Raw genomic sequence first — 25,285 nt, forward strand, 5'->3', positions numbered from 1 at the left:
GTTTTTATTTTCATGTCAGTGTGAGTTATGGCTTTATTTGTGCCCTGTGTGCTCCCCTCCCGACCCCTCCCTCCTCTGTCTCCTGTAGTGTTTGTCTGGGTCAAAGTTCAGCCTCCAGCTCAGCTCCTTTTGATTCTTCTCCCGCCGCTAACGCTGCTAATTGCTGCCCTCTGCTGTCTTGAAACGACTACAACCACAACAACAACCACGACGGCAGCAGGCACAAAAGGACCTGTTGAAACACATGCAGCTGAAACTTAAGATGTCAGTTTTCCCACACAAACTCACGCTTCCCTGCCCGCAAATCCCACACGTCGGTGCACCTGCAAACATGGCGTGTATTGTCATGCATCAACGGAGATTATAACCCTGTGGGGTTTGCTGTCCACCGATAATCCTGTCTCTGATTCCCTGCTCGCCTACAACAAGGAGTGTGACACACAGAGGAAGAAGGCTGCTGCATTCAGTCTAGATTTCAGATTTAAAAATATAAAATTTTTGAAATAAATGTCCTTCACATCATCCTGGGTTTGATTAAATCTTCTGTTAGCATTTTCTGAGTGGCTTTTTTAGTCTCTGGCCCCTATTTAGCCAGATGGCTTCCTCCGTCAATCCCCACTCACAATCAAGATTAAGATTACGCCACAAACACACACACGAACATGCACTCAAATACGTCATACACAGTAATTAATGTTCACTTGCTCGCAGATGATATAACACACAATCTGACACACAGTTGCTGAGTTACAACCGAAGCTTAAGTTATTAAAGGGAGCCATCGATCGCAGAAATCCAAGGTTGGTGGAGGAGGAGTGGCACGGATTAAAGTATTTTTACCACAAAGCCACGTATCCACCGCGCTCATCTGAAACAGAGAGGTGAGAGACAGAAGCCGGGGAGAGAGGATGGAGGGAGGGAGGGAGACAGATTGAAGAGGATAGAGAGGGAGAAAGCCCTGCTGTCGCCTGGCTTGTTTAGTGTTTCTAAGGCTGTAGCGGCGGTCGACACCTTCAGATACCTCGAGGCCCCGGAGGTGCTTGCTCTTCGAGGCCTCAGGGCCGCCCAGCATGAAGCAGGCACCATGGGCTTTCTGGAAAACTACCAGGAGATTGACCCCGTCACTTTGAACCTTTGCATCCTCATCGCCAGCTACGTTATCTTGCTCCTGGTCTTCCTGATATCGTGTATCATGTACGACTGTCGGGGCAAAGATCCTACCAAGGAGTACGCCCCAGACCCGCAGCCGACCCAGTCTCCCATCAGGCTGGTGGTGATGCAGAGCTCTCCTGCTCCGGTGGGACGGTGGGACACAGCCAACATGATCACGACCTACCACGAGCCGACGCACTCAGACTTCAGGGAGAAGAAGAGCACAATGGTCTGAGCGGAGACTCAGCGGACTCACCTTTGTACATACCTGACTCTTTATTTTTGTATCTTTTTACATCTCCTTGTGTTTTTATTTTTTTTCCTTGGGACAATGCTAGGATTTGACCTACACCGGACCAGACTTGCACGGTAAGGGAGAGCACTGACATGTGTTGTGTGTATCCACGTGAAATCCCCCTTTATCTCAAGGATCTCGAGGCAAAGCCTGCGGTCTGCTGTGGAGAGGAAATGTCACAACTGATAAAGCACAAGGAATAAAGAGGGCATTTCTGTTGTGTTGTGTTGTGCTGACGGACAGAGTGGGTGAGAGGTTTAGGATTAGGGTTAGGAAAACACAGAGGAGTGTAGTAGAGGTGTAGGGTAACTAAGTACAAATACTTTGTTGCTGTACTTAAGTAGAGTTTTCGTGTATCTGTGCTTTACTTGTACTTCTACTCCACACATATTACACAAATATTTGAACTTTCTACTCCTTACATTTTCAAAAGAGGCTTGTTACATTAGTTTTGATGCATTTGAGGTCTATTATATTGATTTATTATTTTTATTTTGTGTCTTTGTGTGTCACCTTCCCAACATCAAGACTGATTTCAATAACAAGACAAACAACCAAAAAAACGTAACAAGACCAAAAACAAAGACGTAACAAGGCAAAAAAGATGTAACACAACACAAAACGAAGTTAAAGGTGTAACAAGACAACAACAACATAAAGGACGTAACAAGACAAAAAAGATGTCACTTAACAAAAATGATTTAAGAAGATGTAAAAACACAAAAACTACGGAAAGAGAAGACAAAACAAGACAGAAAAACTAATGTTTAAGATCTAACAAGACAACAACATAACAGGCATGACAAGACAAAAAAGTAAAAAGACAAAAGTGTTGTAAGATATGTAACAAGACAAATTAAATGTAACAAAAAAAAAAAAAACAAAGTTAAAAAAATGATGTAATAAGATGTAATTAAAAGCAACAGAAAATGATGTAATGAGACAAAAACCACAAAAAGACAAGCGAGACCACCGTGGGGATAAGGTGAGGTTTAGTTGGTTTTGCTGGTAGAAATTTCCAGGATGACTTTTATACTTTTATACTTGGAGTACATTTTGGGGTCGTGTCTTAACATCTGTGGCTCTTTTTAGATCTTAAATGAAGCACTTTAAGTGCCTTTAAGTGAGAGAAATACTCGTCGACCCTTGACGTCTTTGGACTTTGTTCCTCTTCTCCAGCATGCAGATAAAACTATTATCTCTACTTTAACTACTCAATTGAAATCAAAGCTGCATTGCTCTTGATTGGCTGGCATTCAGGGATTAGTGTTCAACATTTGGTTAAGTCTGGACGAACAGTAACCTCTTACATAACTCGAGGAAGTGCGATGTGCAGGGATGTGGTTGTCAAAGGGCAGACAGCTGGGTGAAAACTCTTCGATCAAGGTCCTGACCTGCCACGTCTAGATTCTTATTTTGAGACGTGTATCTTTAATCACCCCGCCCACACACAACAGGGAGCTGTTAACCCATTCAACGCTCCACTTACCTGCAACTATGCAAGGGCACGGCACGGCAAGGCAAGTTTATTTATATAGGCTAGCACCTTGGCAACTCAGAGAGCCTTACAAATTAGCGAACAGAACCAAAAAATCAAAAAGAGAAACGTGAAAGTTGCGTACATTTGGTTTTGAGTCAAGGCTTGAAACTGGCAACAAGGATTTTGACAATCTTCGAATAACTCTTTCTCTCAAAAAGGGTTTCAGTCATGCTGATGTAGGATCAAATTTACTTTGTTAGGCGGCGAACCACTGCTGGAGTTTCACAGGAAAACAGCGTTGCAGAATCTCCCAAACAATGGAAGTGAATGGTGACCAGTTTAAAACGGCTGGAAAGAAACCATAAAATGCCTCCATACTGCTCATCTGGCACAGTCCAAATCTCCTAAAGTCCCGACATGCCATTTGCACAATATCACACCACACACACCCAGTTCAGATGTGTGAACATGTCTGTGAATGTGGCTCAACACTAAGGATCTACGGTGAAGATTCAGGTTAAAAACATGGTGTGAGTTCAGTTCTTTTTGTCGACTTGGCATGTTAGAGACGAGCAGTATGGAGGCATTTTATGTTTTTATTCTGTTCTTTTTTATGTTTGCAAGCTGGTCACCATTCACTTCCATTGATTCTGCAATGCCAGCAGTGTTTTGTGGACTGAAAAACTAAAGCTGACCTTCAGTCAGCACAAGGGTGAGTAGATAATGACTGAATTTTCATTTTGTGAACTATTCCTTTAATGGAGCTTTCAGTCTTACAAAGAAGTGATTCTGGGTAGAACCACAGCCCTTTAGGAAGAACCTTTTTGGAACACTTAGGGCTGATGAATAAATAACCATCCTAAAGAAAAGCTCTCCCTTCGTCTGTCATATCGCTGCTATCGCTCAAGTGCAGATATGGTTTATCAAATCAGTAGAAACACGCAAACAGAGTTTTGTGTAAACTCGAGTGAACATGATAGCTGTGTTTGATAAGTAAACTGAGAACAGTTGACATAAAGCGGCTGCTTCCGTTTCCTCAGCTCAAGATGAATAAACTGACCATTAACGAGAACTTTTTATGATCGATTTTTCCTCTAATGCACTATTTATTCTTCCACTGGCCTCTGGTGTGAGTCAGACTGATTAGTTGTCCTGTCAGAGGAGCCAGAGGGTCTGAAATCAAAGCGGGGGCTTTTTCCCGATGTGTAGATTCACTGAGTGATCTGAATAACTCTGCTGAGTGAACAGCCTGTAAAATCTGAAACATGGACTAAAAAACAACAGCCAAAACTTGTGTTGTGTTTTCAGCAGAATCCAGTGGGAATCAACCTTTATGTAACTCAAGATTGTCATGTTTTTTGTTTTCTTTACGCTTTGGGTGCAAATCACTGACTGTAAATAAATCCTGTACAATTCCACTGTGTAAAACTGAAGACAGGATATCCTGGATATGAGCGCTTTTGTTCAAATGTCATTGGAGCACAGAGTCATTTGGAGCAAGAGTCATTAAATAACTCATTTAAACCAAACTGATATGAGAAGTGAACCCTTAAACAAACATCAGCATGATAAGTACTACTCACAATGTCAGAAACTGTCTTTGGTAAAAATGTATTTGACGCGTTCTTTGATGTTTTAGTTTAGTTTTGATGAGACCCTCTTATCCCTTTCTATACCCTTTCTTATTTTCTTCTACTTTACGTGCATATCTGCATTTCCTCATATTTGGACATTTCTGAGCTCAGCCTGTTCTGCAGCGGTGTTTGAGTTCAGGACTCTATAAAAACCTTGCAACCAATGGTTACAATACATTCTCCATCTCTTTTCTTTGCTCTCTGTCTGTGAGAGCTACCAAAAGAGTTTTACACACCTACTCACACAAGCAAAGCAGACTGCAAGTTACAAACACAATGCGAATGAATCAAATATGGCGGTGGTTGATGTTTTAAATCTATATTACTACTTTTTGATCGCACTTCAATCGTACTTTGCATTCAGGTTTGCATGTTAAATTTTGCTGTGTTCTTTGACTCACGTTTGAGGATCCATTTTTGTTTTTAGCCTCATCAAACTCAAGGTCTGCAGGCTAAATCCAGTCCACCACTGCATTTTTGGTGGCTTGCAAAGAATATACTTTGTGCAATACCATTTTGTGCTGCGTTACAGATATATGGTGTCCATAAACTACATGTCCCATAATGCATCCCTATTTTGTTAGCCTGCACTGAAGCAGCTCGATATTGGTATATGCTAGATGGCATCTGAATATCATAAATAGCCATTTACAGCTGAGTGGATGAAGCTAGTAAAATAAATAATAGCAAAATGCTGTCATTTTATTTTTGAGAAAATATACATTTAGGTTTGAAGCCTTGCTCATAAGCTCCCCAAACTGAAACAACCCCTTGTCATTTTATAATATTATTTATCCTACTTTGTATATTTGAATAGTTGTACACTTGTATGTCTGCTTGCCATTATTTTCCAAGACTTTTGCATTCAGAGATGGTTATTAATAATGAAGGTATTACTAAACCCAATAATAATTGAATGCAGAGGCAATTGTGTAAAATGATAACAAGTAAAAATACATTTATATAGTCTTACATTTACAACCCTGAGCCCTTTGAGGGCAGCATTAATACATATTAATGTGGCCCAGGATGAAACTGAGTTTGACACTCCTGATCTAGAACACATCTGCCTTCCAGAAAACACATGTATAAATGACTATCTATCTCCATGAGGGTAAGGATAGGCTATAAAGGCAGCTGAATCAGTTCTTTGTTGGTTGATAAAGAAACTGTGCGTTCTGGCCACTGATTATTCAACAGATTGTGATTACAGCTCTGTTTGAGCTGCCAACACTCAACAGAAATAGATCTCATAGCTCTGAGAACTCTTCCTGTGAACATGGACAGAAACCTGCTGGAGCTCAATGTAATCCTGCTCCTTCTGAGAAATGTGCAGGAAATGGATCACATCTCAAGATTAATCACATTTTACATTTTAAGATTTGGATTATATGCATATGTGTCATATATATATCTACACACCACAGAACTGCTGCTACCACTTGATTTTGGTTCTTTTTCTCATTTTAATTTAATATATTTTACTATTCCAGTGTGAAGGCTGTAAACTGTCGTCTGACTTCCATCCCATCCCTAATTTTTTTGTTTGTTTGTTTTATGTTCTATGTCTGGTTGCATAAAAATTAGTTGCATAAAATTACCACAAGGATTTAGGATGTTGTTCAGAAAACCCTTTAATCGAAAAGTGTTTGCCCTCTGCTACTTTAATATGAGTTAGTTGCTGGAGGGTTCTCAGTAACCAAACAAATGTACATTTAAGAGATTCTTGAGGGTCACTTAAAAGCGAAATAATTTGTGAAACATAAGACGATTGCTGAGATACCAAGACACATTGTTTCAGGACACAAAGAGCGACGTGCAGCTTCTTAATAACTCTGTTAGCTATTCTCATTTCACTGAAACTCCTGTTAATGTTTGTCTCCTTTCTTGTTTTCACAGTAATATTTTCATATTTCTTCATGACTTCAGCTGCACAGCAACTTTCTCATATTGATTTTGTCAGTTACTTCTTCCCACCTCTTCTGTTTGTGCATTTTGTTCTGGCTGTTTGCGCAAATTTATTTTGGATTATGTGCTGGTGCTTTCTATATTCTTCGAGGAGGACAACGTTCTCCTTTTCTGCCCAGTTATTTTTTTTCTGTTTTTGATTTCTCTTTATAGTTCAAAGTTAAAGAATGATGTGAGTAAAATGTAACCATGGTAACCAAAGTGCACATGTGTTGTATTATGACAGTAGCTCTTTGGCAAGGAGGGAAGAGGCTTTCTGCAAAACTCCAAAGTAAAACCCCTTAAATTAGGGAAATATTTGGCTCAAGTCTGAAACTTAAGGTGGTTTGTGCAACTATGCGCCACCATGATTTGGCCTGATGAATGTAGTCGATATGATGAATAAGAATTTGATTGATTATTATAAATATAAAACATTATTTTTGGGAAGATCTTAACCTGAATGGATGCTGTACCATTATGATAACAATCCTGCAGGGGTGAATAGATTTTATTTGTCTTATAATTTGGGATATTAAGAATTTAAACAGTTAAAAATGTATTAATCGATAATTAATAGTCTAGAAATGGCTGTAATTGTGCCTAATTTGACATTATTTTGCCTGGCAGAGCCTTATGTTGAATAAAACATGATTCAGATTGTGAATGTTTCAGCTTAAAGGCAGACTTGTGTGTGTGTGACGCTGAGGTGTAAAGTGAGTCGAGGCGGGCAGCCGAGCTTCGCTGCACTCTGTAACCCTCGGCCACGAGTGCCAGTGTGCTTTCCACTATAACGCACGCTAAGCTCAGCTTGTTAGCTGCAAGATTAATTAACTGAGATACGGCAAAAACACTGCAGCAGCAAAGCCTCTGACCTCAATGCTCTGTTGTTGTTTTTTATATTCAAGGTAGTTGTTAATAAATAGCTGTTAAATAGTGCACTAAATAGGGATCTAAATTTAACTGGCACAATTAAATTTGTGGAAATGTTTTATTTTTTTGCAGTTGTATTTTTTTGAGCAGATGTATTATGTGGACTGATTTTTTTAAGCTCTTTGCTGTGTGATTAAAATTTTCTGGATTTGTGCGTCATGTTCTGCTGAAGCTGCTTTTTAAAAGTTGTGATGTATTTCCCATCCAGATTTTGGTGTCAGATTCCCTCCCTTTTAACTGCCCTCCTCGCTGGAGGTCAGTGCATTCTAGCATGAAACAGTAAACCAATTACAAAGCTGTTTAACCCCGGGTCACGTGTGTACATAAAGCCTCTTTTATTCTAAGGGCTCTCCCACCTACAGTATATATGAGCGTCTAGTTGTTGTTATAAAACCTGCACATTTGCCTCAGTCATCCACTGAACAAGACTCCAGAGTCTGCGGTCGTCACCTGAGGAGGTTTCTGATCTTTTTTTAGTTGGTGTTCTCAGTATGAAATGATCAGATATCTGCGATCTCGGGGGTAAAGTTTAGGACACTGAAACGAGGTCAGCAGGTGTCTGATCCTCATGTGACAGAGACAGGCCTTTCCCTTCCACTGTCCCCCATGGGACCTTATTTTGAAGAAAACACATGTATGGTAGTTTATGGCGTGAGATAAATCTTCTTTTTTTAAATCCCATTTTAATTGTGATTGGTAATTGTCTTTTTTTATCACCAAGGACTGGACAATAGAATATTTTTGGTCTATTCCATGATACACCATATAAACCTCCATATTAGAGTGACCAGATCCCAACAAACCAAATGTGTAGGAGATACAATTTTGATTTAAATAGTCGACACTTCTATTCTGCCCCTTAGGTCGTGACATCTTTGTGCTTTGCCCTCTGGATGATTCAGTAGCAGACAATAGACTATAGATAGTCCGTTTCCATCATATTCTGCTTATATCTGCTTGGTTTGTGACTTTGTGTTGACTCACTATACTACGTTTACTATGTATCAGTGCAGATAAAAGGAAACCAAGGGGTATTCAATGGAAAAGCACTTGTAGTCTGTGTGATGCCTGCTTTTATGCTCTGGGATGCTCCACCTGGTGTGGAATCAGGTATTTTACACCATTAGTTCCTAAATCTTCCTACCTTTCACCTTTTGTTTCCCAAAACTTCTTTAGGCAATTGATATTTGGACAACAGTCTTCCAGACTACTGACCTTTGGACACCAATGTTTTCTTGGTACTTTAATATTAAAATAATGATAATATGGCCTCCATTCTGCTTCACGGTTTGTACCATCTCAACTGTCAATGACATGTTGTCAGCCTCTCTGGCCCCAGACTTAACCCTAGCTGTGCTTTCACTTGTGCTTCTGCAGTTCTTCTGCTGTTTTTACACTTAATTGAAATTGACTTATGATTAACATTAACAGGCAAAATCAACAATCATTACACTGGACAGTCAGTCGAGACAATCAGACAGCACAATAGGGTAGTAAAAATGGTGACAGGTTAAGCTGAACCTGACTTGTGCGTGCGCAGTTGGTGATGGCTTTTCTGCTTTGTTCACAGACACTGGATAAAAGCCAGATGTTAGAAAAACCGTCTGTCTGTCTGTCTGCCTGCAGTAATCAGATTTTGGAAACTAGAGCCAATCAAAATGTGGGACAATATGTGGAACGGTGGGACAAGGGATAGAAATGCTGAGTAGTACCTCATAAAATGGGACACCGGGTCACCCTATAAACTTATCTCAAAAATAACTGGGCAATCAGTACAAAATAAAATGGGTAGTTATAGCTCCATATTCTGCTTTTATGAGGAAGACATCTTACCAGGGCTCACCATAGTCTCTCTAACTTTCTTTTTAGCAAAAGTAGCTCATTTATCCTTGAAACAAGCTATTGTGTAACAATAATTGCTAAAGTATGTGACCATATATGAGGTGAGATATATTATAATCATTGCTTAGCGTTGGTCCAATGAAATCATCACCAGATCAATGTCTGTACTGTCATTCTAACTTTCTGATGGAAAATCTGACTTCTGTCTGTCTTTGGGTGCAGATTTGTGGTGATGAGTTCATGTCGTGATGTTCTGAACCATCCAGGCATTTCCAGAGGTAAAGCTTTCCATTTGCTGAGCTGTCATGGTAACGTTTAACGGCGATTGGCACAGCTGTTTCAGAGCTATGAGACCAGTGATGTGACTGGCTGAGACTACTGAATAATTACCATCACCTGGCCCTCTTGCATGTTGCACTGTTGCACATACATGAAGCAAAAACGGTGTGCATGGTATTAATTGTTCAGATTTCAACTGAGGGTGCGCAATATTTTACTGGAGGTGCAATGCACACTTTTGCACCGTCGCAGAACGGGGCCAGGGAGCAGGACACTTGGTGGACAGGTGGGACAGGTGGCACAGGTGGATCTGGAGAGCTCCTTGATAAACACAAACGGCCTCATGCTTCAGGTTGATGTTGGGTGGAATTTGGCAGAAAATTATCATAGACTGTATATTCAATTAGTGGATGGAGCTTCAGTGTGTAAAAGGTAAAGCCAATGTGTTAGTATTATAAGCCTGCATTCTTTCTGATAGCCAGCAGGGGGCGACTCTGCTGGCTGCCGGAAGACATCAGATTGTATTGAGTCTAATACAAAAATGACCCTATTTGTCACTTGATTTATGACCTCAGTAAATAGTTTCCTAAAGAGTTTATGGTACCAAGCGCTAGTTTCAATTCTTCTTCAATGCAGCATGATGTTTATTTTATTGATTATTGTCCTATTTCAAGTATGATAGATGAGGAAGCTGTATTGTTTAGGGTGTGGCTACCTTGGTGACTCTCATGAGTCCCCAGTGCAACACATGGGCCTCATGATGTTTTCAGAAACATATTTTAGCATAGTGTTTAGCTGTAATACAAGAAATACGACCTGATTGTGACCAGGCAACTGCCCTTTTGTTTCGGTTTCACTGGTTGCTGCTCAACATGTTACATAACAGATGATTATACACCCGTTTTTTGGTGAAGACGGGCTGGAAATTTGTCTTGAAAAACTAGTGTTCAGTGACTTTTTCTGTAAGTGTTGTGTTCCTAGGACTTTTTTTTCTTTTTGCAGTGGTATTGAAAGAGCTCTTGAGTACTTTTTGTTTTTACTAGTATTGTGTGAAAGTTTAAAATTCTAGTATCATGACAACATTGTAGGGACCAGAAGAATATGTGGAATTAAAAAGACGATATCTCTGGTTCTGTTGCACCAATTGTGAATTTGTTTTATCAAAACTGTCGGTGTTGAGTTTGATAACGTTGTTGCAATGCTGAACCAGTGCAGTACTCTTTTAATCTCAGTCTGAAGAAGTCCTAATAGTTCTGAGAAGAGGTTTAATCAGGTAAAATAATTGAAAACATCCGTCAGGGCTTTAAAGTAATCCACTCTAACCTAAATACCCATATGTACGCAATCAAACAAATTAACCATCACAAGAATACTCTATGTTTTATTGTTAAAAAAGTCCTAGTTACCTAAAGAGAGAGGAGAGGGTGTAAACTGATCCAGCTGCTTGTGTGACGTGAGAGTGCAGGTTAAACACCAAAGAAACTCCATCCGCCGCTAAACAAGAGGGTGATCAGTGCAAGTCACAGACACAGACATGGATGGTTTACAGCCAGGACACAACGACAGGCATCCTGACCTGCTGTGACGCGTTGCCAACCTGCAGCTCTCTGCTCTGTATCACATTAGAGGTGTTAATGAAGCAGCATGGGGAAAAAGCAGACTGAAGCCAGAAACAAGGAGACGCTGTCCCCTGACATACGGCCTCTGGCAATCTCCCGTTCGTGTCTGTGCTAATGTCCTTTTTAAAACCCGAACATAAACAATGAGCTCTCTCTGTACATCTGGATCAATCCATTCTCTGTTCTCTGGTACAGCAACAGCTAACATTAGCTACACAGAAATCCAGCTAGCTGGCTATCAATACTACTACTAGTACTACTTCTGAAAAGTATTTTGGCATCGTTCTTGGTGACTGAATGCAGAATGGTGAGTAGGTAAGAAAAGAAGCAGTGAGTTTACTTGTTTTAATGTATTTCTATGCTCCTTTGAATTGCCTTGTGTCTGAACGGTGCTATATAAATAAATTAATTTAATATTGTGATACCTGGATTAGGTCACTGACTACATGTATTTTTTACATTTTCAAATTAATCCTCGCAGCCCTGCTCTGGGTTGAACTGGTTTCTTCCTTGTTATGTGCGGCAAGAGCATGAACTTCATTAAGCGTGAGGGGGGATTGCACTTTGGTCTTACATAAAGGCTCTGTTATATCTAAGAGTCACTGATCAAGTTACAGTGCTATTATGTAACTGAGCTGTTACAGTGTGACACCGTGTGTGCTGTTCACGGTCAGGCTGTGGCACTTTGTCTGCTGCAACATCACACATCACACTTTGCCGTGACTCTTGATTTACCGCCAGATTTATAAATTCCCTCGATACCAGCAACAAGAAGACGCCTGTGATGCCTTTGTGTCTGCAGCAAAGTCTGTCAAACAGTTGTTAGAAATGCAGGAAATTATAAAGTAGAAGTTACGGCATCGGTTAGTTTCGGTTCATGGTGAGTGTAGAACTGTTGTCCTCCACTGCAGAGGAACATCTTACATAACACGCTTTACAAGAACATGTTTTGTTTAACAGAACACTGATACTGTGTGTCAGGGATGTCACAAAGAACACTTTATCTAACTAGCACATATTTAGTGTATTTAATGATCTATTATGGCTACATTTTGTGCTAAATAAAAGAAGAAAATGACATGTATTTAAAACAATGTCTGAAGATGGGTCTAAATTTTTAATAAATAATCAATTCTGCAGTCATAAATAATAAATAATTCATTAAGTGTTTTTACAGGTGTCATGATGGAGGAGGATTTTTAATCTTCTTATTAAAATGATTAATAAAATTAAAGGGGTCGTTAAAAGTGGGGCCAAAAAAAAAAGACCCTTTTGCAAAGGAGAGAATGTTTTGTACACACAACATGGCATTTAAAATGGATGTGACAACATGGAAATACTCAGTAATCACAAACTGGTCACTGACTATCACAGCAAACAGGAACAACTCCCTACAACACAGAAAAGAGGAAGAGTTAAAGTAGGAAAGACTGAGTTAAATAATTCTAATTATTTTGTAAAAACCTGAAAGACATGGATTTTCAAATATGGTCAAAATTGTGTCAGGCTTGTGTGTCCTGTGCTGGATTATTCTGCTGGGGTCCAGAGCCTTTGCAATATTTATATCTTATGTGTGAATCAGTCCAAAACAGAGCCGTAAAATATTTTCTGGGTGTGCACAAATATGTATCAAATGTGGCAACAGTGGGGGACATGAGTTGGGAACCATGTGGAGCTCGCTGGAATGTGTTGCCCAGTTATGGAACTGGTTATTTTATCTGGAAGAAGAAGAAAATAGGCTGACAAGAAAAGCCTTTATATGGAATAAACAAATGACTGTCTCTTGATCAAGAGAGACATTAATGTCTTTAAATGTCTTGTTTTGTCAGTCTAGAGATTCTTCACTGTAGATCCTCAGCTTGGAGCCACATTCACATGCACAGTGTCTGAACTGGGTGTGTGTGTTTTGATGACGTGCAAACGGCATGACGGGTCTTTAGCAGACTTGGATTATGCCAGACGAGCAGAATGAAGGCTTTTTAAAAGTTTTTATTATTATGTGTGAAAACTGGTCAGCATTTTGGGAGATTCTGCAACACTGTTTTCCTTTAAAACTCCAGCAGTGTTTTGTGGAGTAAGAAAATAAACCTGACCATCAGTCGGCATGAGGTGAGTAGGTAATGACTGAATTTGAATTGTTGGGTGAACTATCCCTTTAATATGACGTTAAGTGAAGCAAATAGGGAAATCTACATATGTGAGGCTGAAAACAGCATTTTGTGTAATTCTGTATGAAAAATCACTTAAACGCTTAATGAAACTGTAAAATAGCTAAATAGTTAAATTATTTTTTTTTCCATTTCTTACCATATTTACCAGGCCATACAACACTGACATAATACTACTACTACTACTACTACTACTACTACTACTACTAATAATAATAATAATAATAATAATAATAATAATAATAATAAAAGGATTCAAGTAAATTAGTAAAAACAATAAATACAGAATAAAAAATTTAACAAATACACTCGGCCGGTATTCTGTCTCCTGATTGGCTCAGACCGCTGTCAGTCAACATCTCACCACTGATTGGGCGGAGGGCCACAAACAGAAATCATATATTTTGTTGAGCGGCTCAGCGGGGAGCAGCAGCTTGTCACTGACCGGCGGAGCTTCGGGCTTGCGGGGGTCTTTTTCGGTTTGTCCTGGCTGCCGCTGGTGCTTATGGATATTTTGTAGCTTAAGGTCGAGGCAGTGAGCCAGTATTTGTCACAGAATGGTATTAAGAAAAAGACTAAAATGGTGCCTTTGTGGTGGGAGTATTAATGCTGCCGGTGCCTTGTAGTAGCTGTAGTGAAAGTTAGCTTCGTTAGCTAATGCTAGGCCTTCCGTTTCCTTTGGCTTGTCAGGACACTTTATTGTTTTATTCTTGCCTTTGTAAAGCGGGGTTTGGTGGCTCTTTTGTTTGCTGGGGTTTGCTGATCTTTTTCTTTGCTCCCGGTGCTGAATAAGGCTGTGAAATGAAGAGGGTAAACAGCTTTCAGAGGTGGGTGAAATCCTAAAATCTCACTGTCAGAATCGTGTTTTGGTTTGTTTGACAAAGATTGTTCACTCGTCGTGTCTCTCTCAGGTGATTACAGCACGCTAATGTTAGTCAGGTGTGGTTACATTTCTCATTCCTCATGTCCGTTAACACAAACCCGTTTTTCTTTCAGGTTGAGTCATGTAACAGTTACTGTGTAGATATATCATGTTAACAAAATCATTTAAAATTAATGATGCCTTAAATCTATCTGTCTGTCTGTCTATACTGTTCAGAGCTGTCAAATTTAACATTCATTTACATTGATTTGAAAAATAATGCGTTAAAAATCTATAACTTGTATGTAACTATGTTTTATGCGCATTTTAGTCTAAGTGATGGGTTTATGTTCGTTGGATTTGGAAATAAAACAACTTATTGATTTCTAATGCCACCTTTAGATATCACTCTTCAATTATTTACTCACGTGCCACAATAATTCATCATCAGTCGATCTGATAGTGCTCCCATAGCCATTTCAGTCTAGAAATGGCAGTAATTACACCCAGTCTGACGTTTGTTTTTGTTCAAAGTTTTTGCTCTTTATATTTCACATAACTTATGAGTCATTAGAATCGTTAATAAAACTTACAACTGAGGAAAAGGCAGGCATTTTACACCTTATTAATTACTAATGATCCTTAACATGTAACTACTGATATAAGGAAAATGCACAAACTTTGCAAGCCTAGTTAAAATATCTCAATTTTCCAAGCAAATATTGATATATATGATTATTTGGAATTTCAGTAAATCAATATATTAATGCTACTCCTTAAAATCTTTATGCCACCCCACAAATATTTCTCCAGATCTGCCTTTGGTTTCCATAACAGAAATAAAAATTAGTTGCAGTTTTATGCAAAATAGAATTATTTAAATATTAACAAAAACTTTGCGTGCCTAGTTAACTTAAAGAAATAGTTCACCCAAAAATGAAAATTCAGGCATTATCTACTCACCCTCATGCCGATTGAAGGTCAGGTTTAGTTTTTTAGTCCACAAAACACCGCTGGAGTTTCACAGGAAAACAGCATCGCAAAAAACGTGTCTACATACTGCTGGAGTGATCCAAGTCTCCTAAAACCCTGACCTTCAGTTTGTCTGTCATTTCACATGCTTTGTACACTGTGAACTTTTCTTTTTTCATTTTGCACCTTCTTCACTTTAAACACTGTACATTTATTTTTAAAAATATATATTTTACATATTCTTTATTGTAAATTTTATATTTAGCATTTTTGACCTGTAGCATTTTTGTTACTATATTTATTGTGACCGTTATGCACTGAAATGCCAGACCAATCCACTGAAGTGATGCACTGATTTATTGGCTGAACATTGGTATTGGTATATTTGCCTTGTTGACTGCAATCAGCCTATTGGCAAAGAAGACAACAGTCATATTGGCGACATTGTTTATTCGTTGCATCACATAAATTTTGCGCTCACTAAATGTTGTGTTGAACATTTGGAATCAGACTCAGACAACAGTTGCTAACAGAAGAAGAATCTTTTTTAATGAAGATTTCTTTGTTTCCTTGGCACAAAACAGGGAATAAATAATGACATAATAACAAACAAACAAAAACACAAAAATGTCTGCAGTATGAGGTATTGGACTTTTTTTTTTTTTTAAACATTGTATCGGTATAGAATTTCACAAAGTGATCAGTTGCCTTTTGGTGTTTTTGTTGATAATCATCCTTCCATAGTTGTTTATTTTTTGTTTTGTTTATTTCTGTGTTTCAGGTTCATGAACAGACGGGCCTCTGCTAACTGCCGCTACCAGCCCACCTGCTATGAGCACGCTGCAAACTGCTACACTCATGCAGTGAGTGGCTTGACTTTTCTTTTTTTGTTTTTTGTTTTTTTTAAGTAGACGACATCGTGTGAAACGCGTAGTTTTAATGTTTCTTTAATTATTTCTTTCCGTCCCTGCAGCTCCTCATTGTGCCGGCCTTCGTGGGCATGGCGCTGCTGCACCGTCTGTCGGACACCGGCTGGGAGAGGATCACTGCCTGGGTGTACGGCATGGGCCTGTGCGCCCTCTTCCTGGTCTCCACTGTGTTTCATATCATCACCTGGAAGAAGAGCCACATGAGGTGAGGAGGAGGAGATTATTATAATCAAATGTTTCCCTAAATTCTAGTACCTTGTAAATAATAATTTTAGGTCTTAAAATTCATACTGATTTTCCATGCTGTCTTCAATACTTTTGCAGGTATCACTGTGAAGTTTGGCATTAAAATTTCATTCTAAGTAGAATTAAAATGTCTTAAAAAGCTTGAAGAACACCGGAGGTACAATAACCTATTGAATGCTTGAGGACACTGACAGAAGAGCAAGGGACACAATCAAACAGCCACTCCTTTTGTAATTGTAATTTAGAATAAAATCATAGTTTTGCAGTAAACTGGTCTGTGATTTTAAGTTTTGGAAGTAGAATATCAGTGTCTCTGTGGGGGAATAACAGCACTACACCGATACCTCACTGTTGACAAGGGTATTTTAATCTTTATGCATTCTTTAGCTTCCCTCTGTGGCTGTGTTGTGTTTTTGGCGTGCCACTTTGGTTTCCAGTTTCATGTTTCTGTCATTGCACACTGTTCGACGGATGAAGTGTTAACGCCTGTTCAGTCTTTTGTGGGGCAGAAACTCTGGGAGTTTGTGTTTGTTCAAGGGGAAAATAACACTAAGTTGTCTGTCTTGCCTGTTTCTGCTGTTGCCTACAGTTGTTGTTGTTGTGTGTTTTCACTGTGGATGAAATATTAAAGTTGTGTCATTAAGACAGACACATGATATTACCATAACTATTTCTTAATTTAAAAAAGTTCCCAAAAGAGTGAGGGACGCAATCAAAAGTTATTACTTTTTGTAATATTAAGAATATTGTTGTTTTGCAGTAAGCTGGTCTGTGATTTTGAGTTTTGGAAGTAGAATGTCTGTGTCCCTGTGGGGGAATAACAACACTAAACTGATACCTCAGTGCTGACAAGGATATTTTCATCTGTGGCATTCTTCAGCTTCCTTCTGTGGCCGTGTCTCTGTTTGTAGAGTGCTGTTACTTTGGTTTCTAGTTTCATGTTTCTCTCTTTGTGAAGTATTTAGGTTTGCAAAGTTGGAAATAAATAAAGTTAGGCTATATTGTGGTTAAATAAATTACCAAACTGTTCAGTCTCCCCTGCTGGTTGTTGCAACACATTTAACAGACGGCTTGCTTCGTTTCCCCAAAATATATGTATGTAAATAATTAAATTAATATTGTAAATGTCCGATTACTAGCTGACTAGAAAGGTCTTTTGTCAGGGACAGCTCTAGTAGATTCGTACTTCTGTCTCTTGAGTAAGTCACAGGATATTTAAAGATGTCAGAGAAAAAGAAATAATGATTTGTTTAAGAATAACTATGCATGGGAAATAAACCCCAGACTCACATGTAAAGGTCCTGTGTTTGACCCATGCATCCGCCCTGTTGTCCTGCAGGTTTTGTAGCTAAACCTAACCGAACTGCAAGTATCTGACAGAGCGACATGCAGCTGCAAATAGGGGTGCAAGAAAATATCAATACCCTTGAGTTTTGTGATATTGTGGTTTCTCAAAAACACGCTCATTGTACATGCAGAAATTTGTGGCAGTGGTTCATTTTGTATTGTGTTTAAATCCTGACCACTAGATAACAACATCTTCACTGATTGCTTAAAAAAGTAAACTTTTATCTCCGATTTAACACAGCACCTTGTGTCACCTGTCCGGTTGAGAGTTCCCACGCTGTCTGACAATCACTTCAGTATATTTGCATTTGTGTCGTTATGAATTACAGCTCACTACAATGAACTCCTTCTTTTGTCAAAACATGATATCACTTCCTGTGAAGTAGAGACTTTTCTTGGTAAATGCATGCAAATTATGTTTCTGCTTTGTATGTCTTTCAGTAAACAAGACCTAACCTGTTCACCTGTTTGTTTGTTTGTTTCAGGTCTGTGGAACAGTGTTTCCACATGTGTGACAGAGTTGTCATTTACTTCTTCATCGCTGCCTCCTACACACCCTGGTGAGTGTCAGACTGAGGACGTTATGTACTCGGAGGCGCTTGTGTCATAAATGGAGACTGAAATGACACTGAATTTTGTTTTCTTGTTTCCACTCAGGTTGAACCTGCGTGAATTGGGCCCTCTAGCAGCACACATGCGCTGGTTTGTGTGGCTCATGGCTGCTGCTGGAACCATATATGTCTTCAACTATCATGAAAAGTGAGTTCATTTTACAACAGCAGGGTTCAGTATTAATGTTTTATTAATGTTTTAGGATTTTTTTGACATCCCCAAGTCAATATTTACCTTCTTTTCATTCTTCTTTAGCGTTTATCAAATTATAACAAAGACTCAAGTTAAGTGCCATGTTTAACTGAGGGCTACAACGTCTAAAAATGTCTGAAACATTTCCAGCCCAGTTTTTCAAAGTCCAAGGTGATGTCTGTAAATGTTTAAGAGAAAACAGAGAAAGGGGGGAAAGTGGGAATTCTCCATATTTGAGAGACTGAAAACAGCGTTTTCTACCATTTTTGCATGAAAAATTTCTTTAATAATAAATTAATGATCAATATACTTTTATAGTTTAATTCTAAAGTGAGTTGCTAGATTCAGCAGCCCAACATGGCATTTTACTTGCACGGGCAGTCTTTATTGTCATTTTTTGGACATTTTTTTAAACATTATTTTGTTGAAAGAAATTGCCAAAAGTTTCCTGCTTGTTGCTCCTTGAATGTTTTTGATTTTTACTGGGGTTTTTTTTGGTTTTTTTTTTTTTGATTAGTTAGAGAGATTAGTTAGAGAATAGGTGACAAATTAATCCATAATGAAAAATCATTAATAATACCATAAAATAACCAGGCAACAGTTGTGGTCTATCCAGTCAAAATGTCTAGAAAACCTCCTTGATTGCATGAGTTTCAGTCTGAAGACCCGTGAAGTGAGTTCTCTGTTGTAACCAGTCTCATGATCTGTACATGAAGACTTTCCTCTGGTCACAGAATCTCTAAACTTCATCAAGGTTGTGAATCAGCTGTTTGAAGGTCTGTTAAAAAGCTGATTTCACTCCATCTCTCAGATTACTGTTAACCAGATCTGTTCGAAGGCTGGTTTGGCAGGTTTCATCTGCGCTTCATTTCATTGTTCGTGCTCAGTCACAATAATGAGCTCTTACAGCGTTTTAGCACACTTAATGCCCCGAGCGTTGCCTCATGCATGTATAGGGGTTGTCACAACAAGCTGCCAGTGATTCATGATTTCTTACAACTCGTAAACAGACACCTACTCATTCTGCGTTAATTTCAACTCTAGTAAATGTGAAACAGGCAAACAAAATACTTTCTTCACTGGAATGGAAATGTCAAAGGAGAGCATACTGCATACTGAATGATTTAATACACTAAATATATTATTTATTTCTCCTTTAAGATGGATTAATGTAATTAGTTGTCAGCACAACTAATTTTGCACGTTCTATTCTTGATAGGATGAATTTAAGTTGTCTTTAAAAGTTTTGGCACCTGCTTGTTTCTTATCTGATTTTACTTTTGCTTTACTTGACAGTCTTATGGCAAAAATAAGATACAATGAGATATGTTTTTCTTTAAAACAGGGATCATAGAATGTCTTTGAAAGTTTGCAAAATGCTTATGTTTTCAAGGTTTGGAATATGCTTGAATTTGGATAAACGCTCCAGAAAATGCTGGTGTCTCATCTGCACAATCCCTCACATAAACTAAAAACTTTTTAATATTTGAAATGAAACGATCCGGTCATCAGTGTTGAAACTATGCAGCATTAAATAATCATGATCAGAACATACAAATACAAATACTACACACCATATCACATTAATCTACTGCAGCAGTCCAGAGCACCACCCTGTATCCTGGTCTACCGGATCCTAATTTCATTAATTACCTCGACAGCAAAGGACTTCCTGTAGATATTTTTATTTGCCATTGGTAGTCTGTAATGTCTCCCTGAAGGTAAAAGTTCAAACTCACTGCCTTTGTGCTTTCTGTAAAGTTTTGGAGGCCATGTTCGCTGTCATCTATGATTGTTCCTCCTCTCAGAGTTCAGATTATTGATCCACATTGTCATGTTAAAAGATAGGATGCTTTCCACAATATTTTGGCTCATTCACATTTCTTAAAAGATGTGGTCAGTATTTTCCTTGAAGGTGAGACTGGTGTTGATACAAAGTTAAGAATTTGCAATTGCATTTGTAGTAAAAATTTAGAGTGACGATAAAGGCTTCAAGAGTCTAGACATTTTTGGTGTAGGTGCCTTGAAAGTGCTTTAATGTCAAAGCTGTATAAACTCTGTTTGGGATATGTTTTTCCCAACAACACCCCTTTTGCTTGTGCCTGAAATGTGCTTGATCATTGTGTCACATTGTTCTCATCAGTCAACACGTTGCGTTTCTTTGTCTTTACAGGTATAAACTTGTTGAGCTGGCCTTCTATTTGACGATGGGTTTTTTCCCCGCATCAGTCGTGACGTCAATGGTAATATTATCATGTCTTAACGTCACATTCGGTTAATATGCATGCGCCGAATCATCGCGTCACTTCTTCCACCGCGCGGCCCGACAGGCTGCTGCTGCAGGGTGGAGGTGGAGATGATGACTGTGTGTGTGTGTGTGTGTGAAACTTCCTCCTCTTGAAAAGAGTGTTTTACAGCTGAATGAAGATCAGTTTCATAAGTTTTATTAATTTTAGAGAAGATTTTATATCTTTTCATGCCTTTCTATCTTAGTTCTATATTGCTTGAATATCTATTTATTTTTGATCCTGGCCTGTTGTTTTGCTAAGCCCCGCCTATTCTGTATTTCTACTGGTTATCTGGTCAGTCAATCCTTTTTAAAATGTATATTTTGATCCATTTCAGAAAGTGGTCTAACATGCATGATGTTACTGGGAACCAAACCTCAACACTTTGTCTGTGTTGATTTTCTGCTGCCCTCTTGTGGTTGTAATGAATATAGCAGCCTTGAGATCCTGTTTGTTGATATTTGTTGATTGATGCTGTTGCCATAATTGGTCCAAAAAAAGAGACAACATGAAAAATGTGAACATATTCAACACTTATTTTATAAGTACTTTTTTGAGGAAGCAACAAGTCAAATAGTTGCCTCAGTCATTGCATTTAGCTGCATTTCATGAAAGCTTTATCAAAATTGTCCCATCAGGAGTTGAAATATAAAATTTGAAAGTATCAAAAACAGATTCTGCATCATCAGTAACTTCCAAAAGCTCCAGCATATATGGGTAATTATTCATCGATATGCTAAATACCCAACATATGCAATTTTGCAACTGGTGGTTTCTAAAGGCTGGAGAACCATACTGTATTTTTTTATAGACTTCAATTATAAACAGAAATCAATATACAGTAATACCAGGGGATCAGTACAGAGACAAATCATTAAGATCCCTCAATGGGGAAATTTATGGTTTTACAGCAGCAAAGTGGATAGTAAAAATATAGAAAAGCGTCAATAAAAATGAAGAAAATAGAATATAAAAGTATAAGCAAGAAGAAATAAAAAAAGCATGTCGTGAACTATTCAAACAAAGGAAATATAAAAGTAAAGATGGGACACTATCACTGATGGAACAATATATACAATATAACAATATAACTCAGCAGCTGAATTTGTTTTTGTTCCACAACATTTCTCATGTATTTTCTTTTGTTTGTGCGTTCTGCAGAGCAACACTGAGGGCCTTCATGAGCTGGCCTGCGGCGGACTCATCTACTGCCTCGGTGTGTTCTTCTTTAAGAGCGACGGCGTCATCCCCTTCGCCCATGCCATCTGGCACGTGTTCGTGGCGCTGGCTGCGGCCGTGCACTACTACGCCATCTGGAAATACCTCTACAAGGCCCCCAGCGCCGACAGCCTCCTCGAGTCGTGACCACAGCCGGGGCTGGACGCCGGTTCTCCACCTTCCTCCCCCCCGGTGCCCCTGAGCAGAGGCGCCTGCACACCGATTCCCTCAACTGCCCACTGAAGCTGCAGCGACAGCCCAAAAGTTTACGAAAACGATGACCGTGAATTGTTTACTGTTTTCTAACACGGAGAACAGATTTTTTTCTGATGAACAAAAGCTACTTTCAAAGCCGTTTTGTACAACTTCAGTGAGGGAGGGAATTTTGACTTTTTACAATTAACCCTGGCACATTCATGAGTGTTTGAGAAATTTGATAGCAGTCTTTTGTATCACTTGAAGTACGTTACATTCCACATTGGGGTCATTCGTGTGTCAAAACCTGGAGATTCATCCATTTCAACGGGTGTTTGAACACTGGGGATATCGAATGAGGTGCTAAAAAAAATCAGCTGTTATCAGTAGCCGGGCTGGGTTATCATCAAAACACTGGAGTTTCAGTACCAATACCAAAAGTTTTTATACTCTATTTTGAGAAATATAAACATTTCTCTGCATTTTTTCATTTAAAAAAAGTAACCAAAGATCCCACAAGCAGGTGTCAAATAGTTTAAAATTGGCAAAATTTAAATCAGGAATTATCTGATCAAAGAACAAGTAGAGTTACTTGATGACAAGTTTTGTACCAAAAGGTATTGAGGTTTGATTCCCAGCCCTTGTCAGTAGTTAATAGAGATTTGAAGTGTTTGAAGACAGAAAGGAAATGACAAGAAAAAGCTCTCGATAGAAGTTTGGATCGCACTTTATTTCACCATACACCAGTAAGACGTAACATGATGTACTTTGTATCAAATCAGACAAAACTGAAATTATATGTACTTAATTAGACAGTATTAAATCCATTATCAGACTTTATTAAAGGATAATTAGGGACACATTACAACAGAACTGTACTGTAAACTAAAGTGTATTATTTCCCGCTGTTAGACCCATATCAGACTGCTGAGTTACCCATAAATTAAATGGAGAAATAGCAGATATATGATGTCTGATAGTGTCTTATAGGTGTGAGTGGTATCCACCTTCATACCTGACTGACATTTCACCTGGGGAGATGGATTATGACAGTATTTGTGTGGAGGAAAAAAATAACGAACCAACAACAATGTAAAAACTGGGCTGCTGATAGAATTAATTGTAGCATATATGACATTGTCCAGCCTACAATAAATTATTAATTGATTAGCTAAGGAGGCCTATAGAGCAGAATTGAACAGCCAATTATATATTTTCTACCCCCAAACAATTTTTCAGGTGGCTAAGACCCCTAAAAACAGATGCAACTTCTGCAGTTTGTTGTCGATAACTTTATTCACAGTGATGGTACTGAAATTATACCTTCAGAATTTCTAAATACCCCGGTATCACCTTGATACCACCCAAGTCCACTGTCTAATAAAGCAAATATTTCTAGTTTTTGTAAAGTTTTGTCACGTCTTATTGGGATACTGTAAAATGAAGCGTGATCATTTGTTTCCTCATTTTCTTTCTTCTGTTTTTTATAATGATCACAACCAGTCTGATCCAGAGTTACTCTTGTTTTTTTTTTCCTTCCGATGCATCCTTTGTTTCTGACCAATATCTAAATGCAGTCCTCAGTTTTCAGAGTTTCTTCTGAGTATTTAGCGCCCCCTGCTGGTGGGCTGACAGCATTTCAGGGTGTGTGAGTGTGTGTGTGTGTGTGTGTGTCTGTGTGTGTGTGGAGGTGACTGAGGTGAGGTGGGGGGGGTTTTATTAAAATGAGCCAAACGATGAGAGAAAATCGGCTGAGGCAGCGTGACGAGACCGAATTTTTCCACTTTATTCTTAATGTGAACAGTGTGCAGTAGAGTGTGTGTGTCTGCACGACCTTCGTACTGTAGTCCAGTATTACATTTCCACTGATTCTCTCTCAGTTGTTGATTTGCACCACTAGAACGAGCAGTGTTTCTTTCTGTCTGTATTCTTAAGCGGGTTCGACGGGTGGAGAAACCTCACGTTCGTGTTTTGTAAATGTGCTCAGTGGCTCATAAAATTACCTTTCTGTTGCTTTCCTCTTAGTGAGCTGAACGATTGCGTATTTTCTTAATCTTGGCTCTTATTTAAACGGTTTCCTTAACCACTCTGTTTTGTAATGTTTGTATATTCTGTCCTTTTTGTTCTGTGGATGACATGATCCTGGCCTTTGCAGGGACAAAACAACTGCTTCTTCTCTGTTCCATTGGCTGTTAATGGTGCTGCATATACATGAATGCTCCTCCACTATCACCTTTCTAATGTGACAATAAAAAATAATGCCCCACATCTGTGCCTCCAGACGAGATCCTCATTCATGACGAGCGCTCGTGGGGTTAAATTCTGTTTGCACTGACTGACCGCTGTTTTCAGAGCTCAGACTCATTCATATCCTGCAGGGACAGAAAAAACATAAAAACCTGCTTTTGAAAGCCTCTTCTGAAAGATTATATGCAAAACCTTCAAAGAGGCTTTTTCTCCAGATATGATGTGGTTGCTGCAGTGACTGCTTATTATTAAAGCAGCTACATGGGTTCTTAGCTGGTTATGAAAATTTTACACTACTGAAATAAAATATTGAGTGAAACAAAACAAACTAAACAAAGGCTGATCCCATAACAAAACTTATTCCATTGAAATGTATGGAAATAAATCTGAAAATTTTAATAACGAATACAATTGCCATTAATAATAATAATAATACCTTTATTTGTATAGCATTTTTCATACAAAAGGAATTGTAGCACCAAGTGCTTTACAATCATAGAAAAGAGAATGAATCAGGTGTGTTTGATCTAAAACATGCAGGGCAGTGGGTCCAAAGAACCAAACCTTCTGGCCAGTTTTTACACATCAATGATCAGCATGGTTACTTGGTCTGCCTCTATCAAAGTGGACCAAGCTGGCTTCATGAATCTCCACGTACATCTGTCACTTTTTATATCACTGTGACACTTTACTTTTGTTGTTGTTGCAGACCCTTGAACCAAACTCCATTCAAAAAGTAGGTGTTTTATGGTAGGACCACATTTTTTCACAGTAAAACGTTTAGCTCCACCATCAAAAAGACTCTTCACTGATTCACTCTGATCTGCA

General features: G+C 38.7%; 1 protein-coding gene and 1 pseudogene across 2 annotated transcripts; both read left to right on the forward strand.

The window, feature by feature from the left end:
* Window positions 1-705: 705 nt before the first annotated feature.
* Window positions 706-1,387, forward strand: LOC146309116 (small integral membrane protein 36 pseudogene; annotated as a pseudogene).
* Window positions 1,348-24,478, forward strand: mmd (monocyte to macrophage differentiation-associated). Of its 2 annotated transcripts, none has more exons than XM_084744267.1 (7): window positions 1,348-1,521; window positions 15,965-16,046; window positions 16,157-16,317; window positions 18,191-18,265; window positions 18,363-18,464; window positions 20,683-20,752; window positions 21,959-24,478. In XM_084744267.1, exons 1-7 carry the CDS (start codon window positions 1,484-1,486, stop codon window positions 22,160-22,162), a joined length of 732 nt encoding a protein of 243 aa, XP_084600393.1. In that variant the 5' UTR covers window positions 1,348-1,483; the 3' UTR covers window positions 22,163-24,478. The 2 variants fall into 2 exon arrangements, with proteins under 2 accessions (XP_084600393.1, XP_084600394.1); XM_084744268.1 differs by lacking the exon at window positions 1,348-1,521 and adding an exon at window positions 13,765-14,176.
* Window positions 24,479-25,285: the final 807 nt, after the last annotated feature.

The sequence above is a fragment of the Lutjanus erythropterus genome, chromosome 19, assembly GCF_056507025.1.
Source record: "Lutjanus erythropterus isolate fLutEry1 chromosome 19, fLutEry1.hap2, whole genome shotgun sequence".
Taxonomy (NCBI): Eukaryota; Metazoa; Chordata; class Actinopteri; order Lutjaniformes; family Lutjanidae; genus Lutjanus; species Lutjanus erythropterus.

Excerpts from the sequence above, each read along its gene's own strand:
- mmd (XM_084744267.1), top strand. The coding sequence starts at position 1,484 with ATGCTAGGATTTGACCTACACCGGACCAGACTTGCACG. Across the intron at positions 18,266-18,362 it reads GCTGCCTCCTACACACCCTG|GTTGAACCTGCGTGAATTGG; the intron begins GTGAGTGTCAGA and ends GTTTCCACTCAG. Across the intron at positions 20,753-21,958 it reads CATCAGTCGTGACGTCAATG|AGCAACACTGAGGGCCTTCA; the intron begins GTAATATTATCA and ends TGCGTTCTGCAG.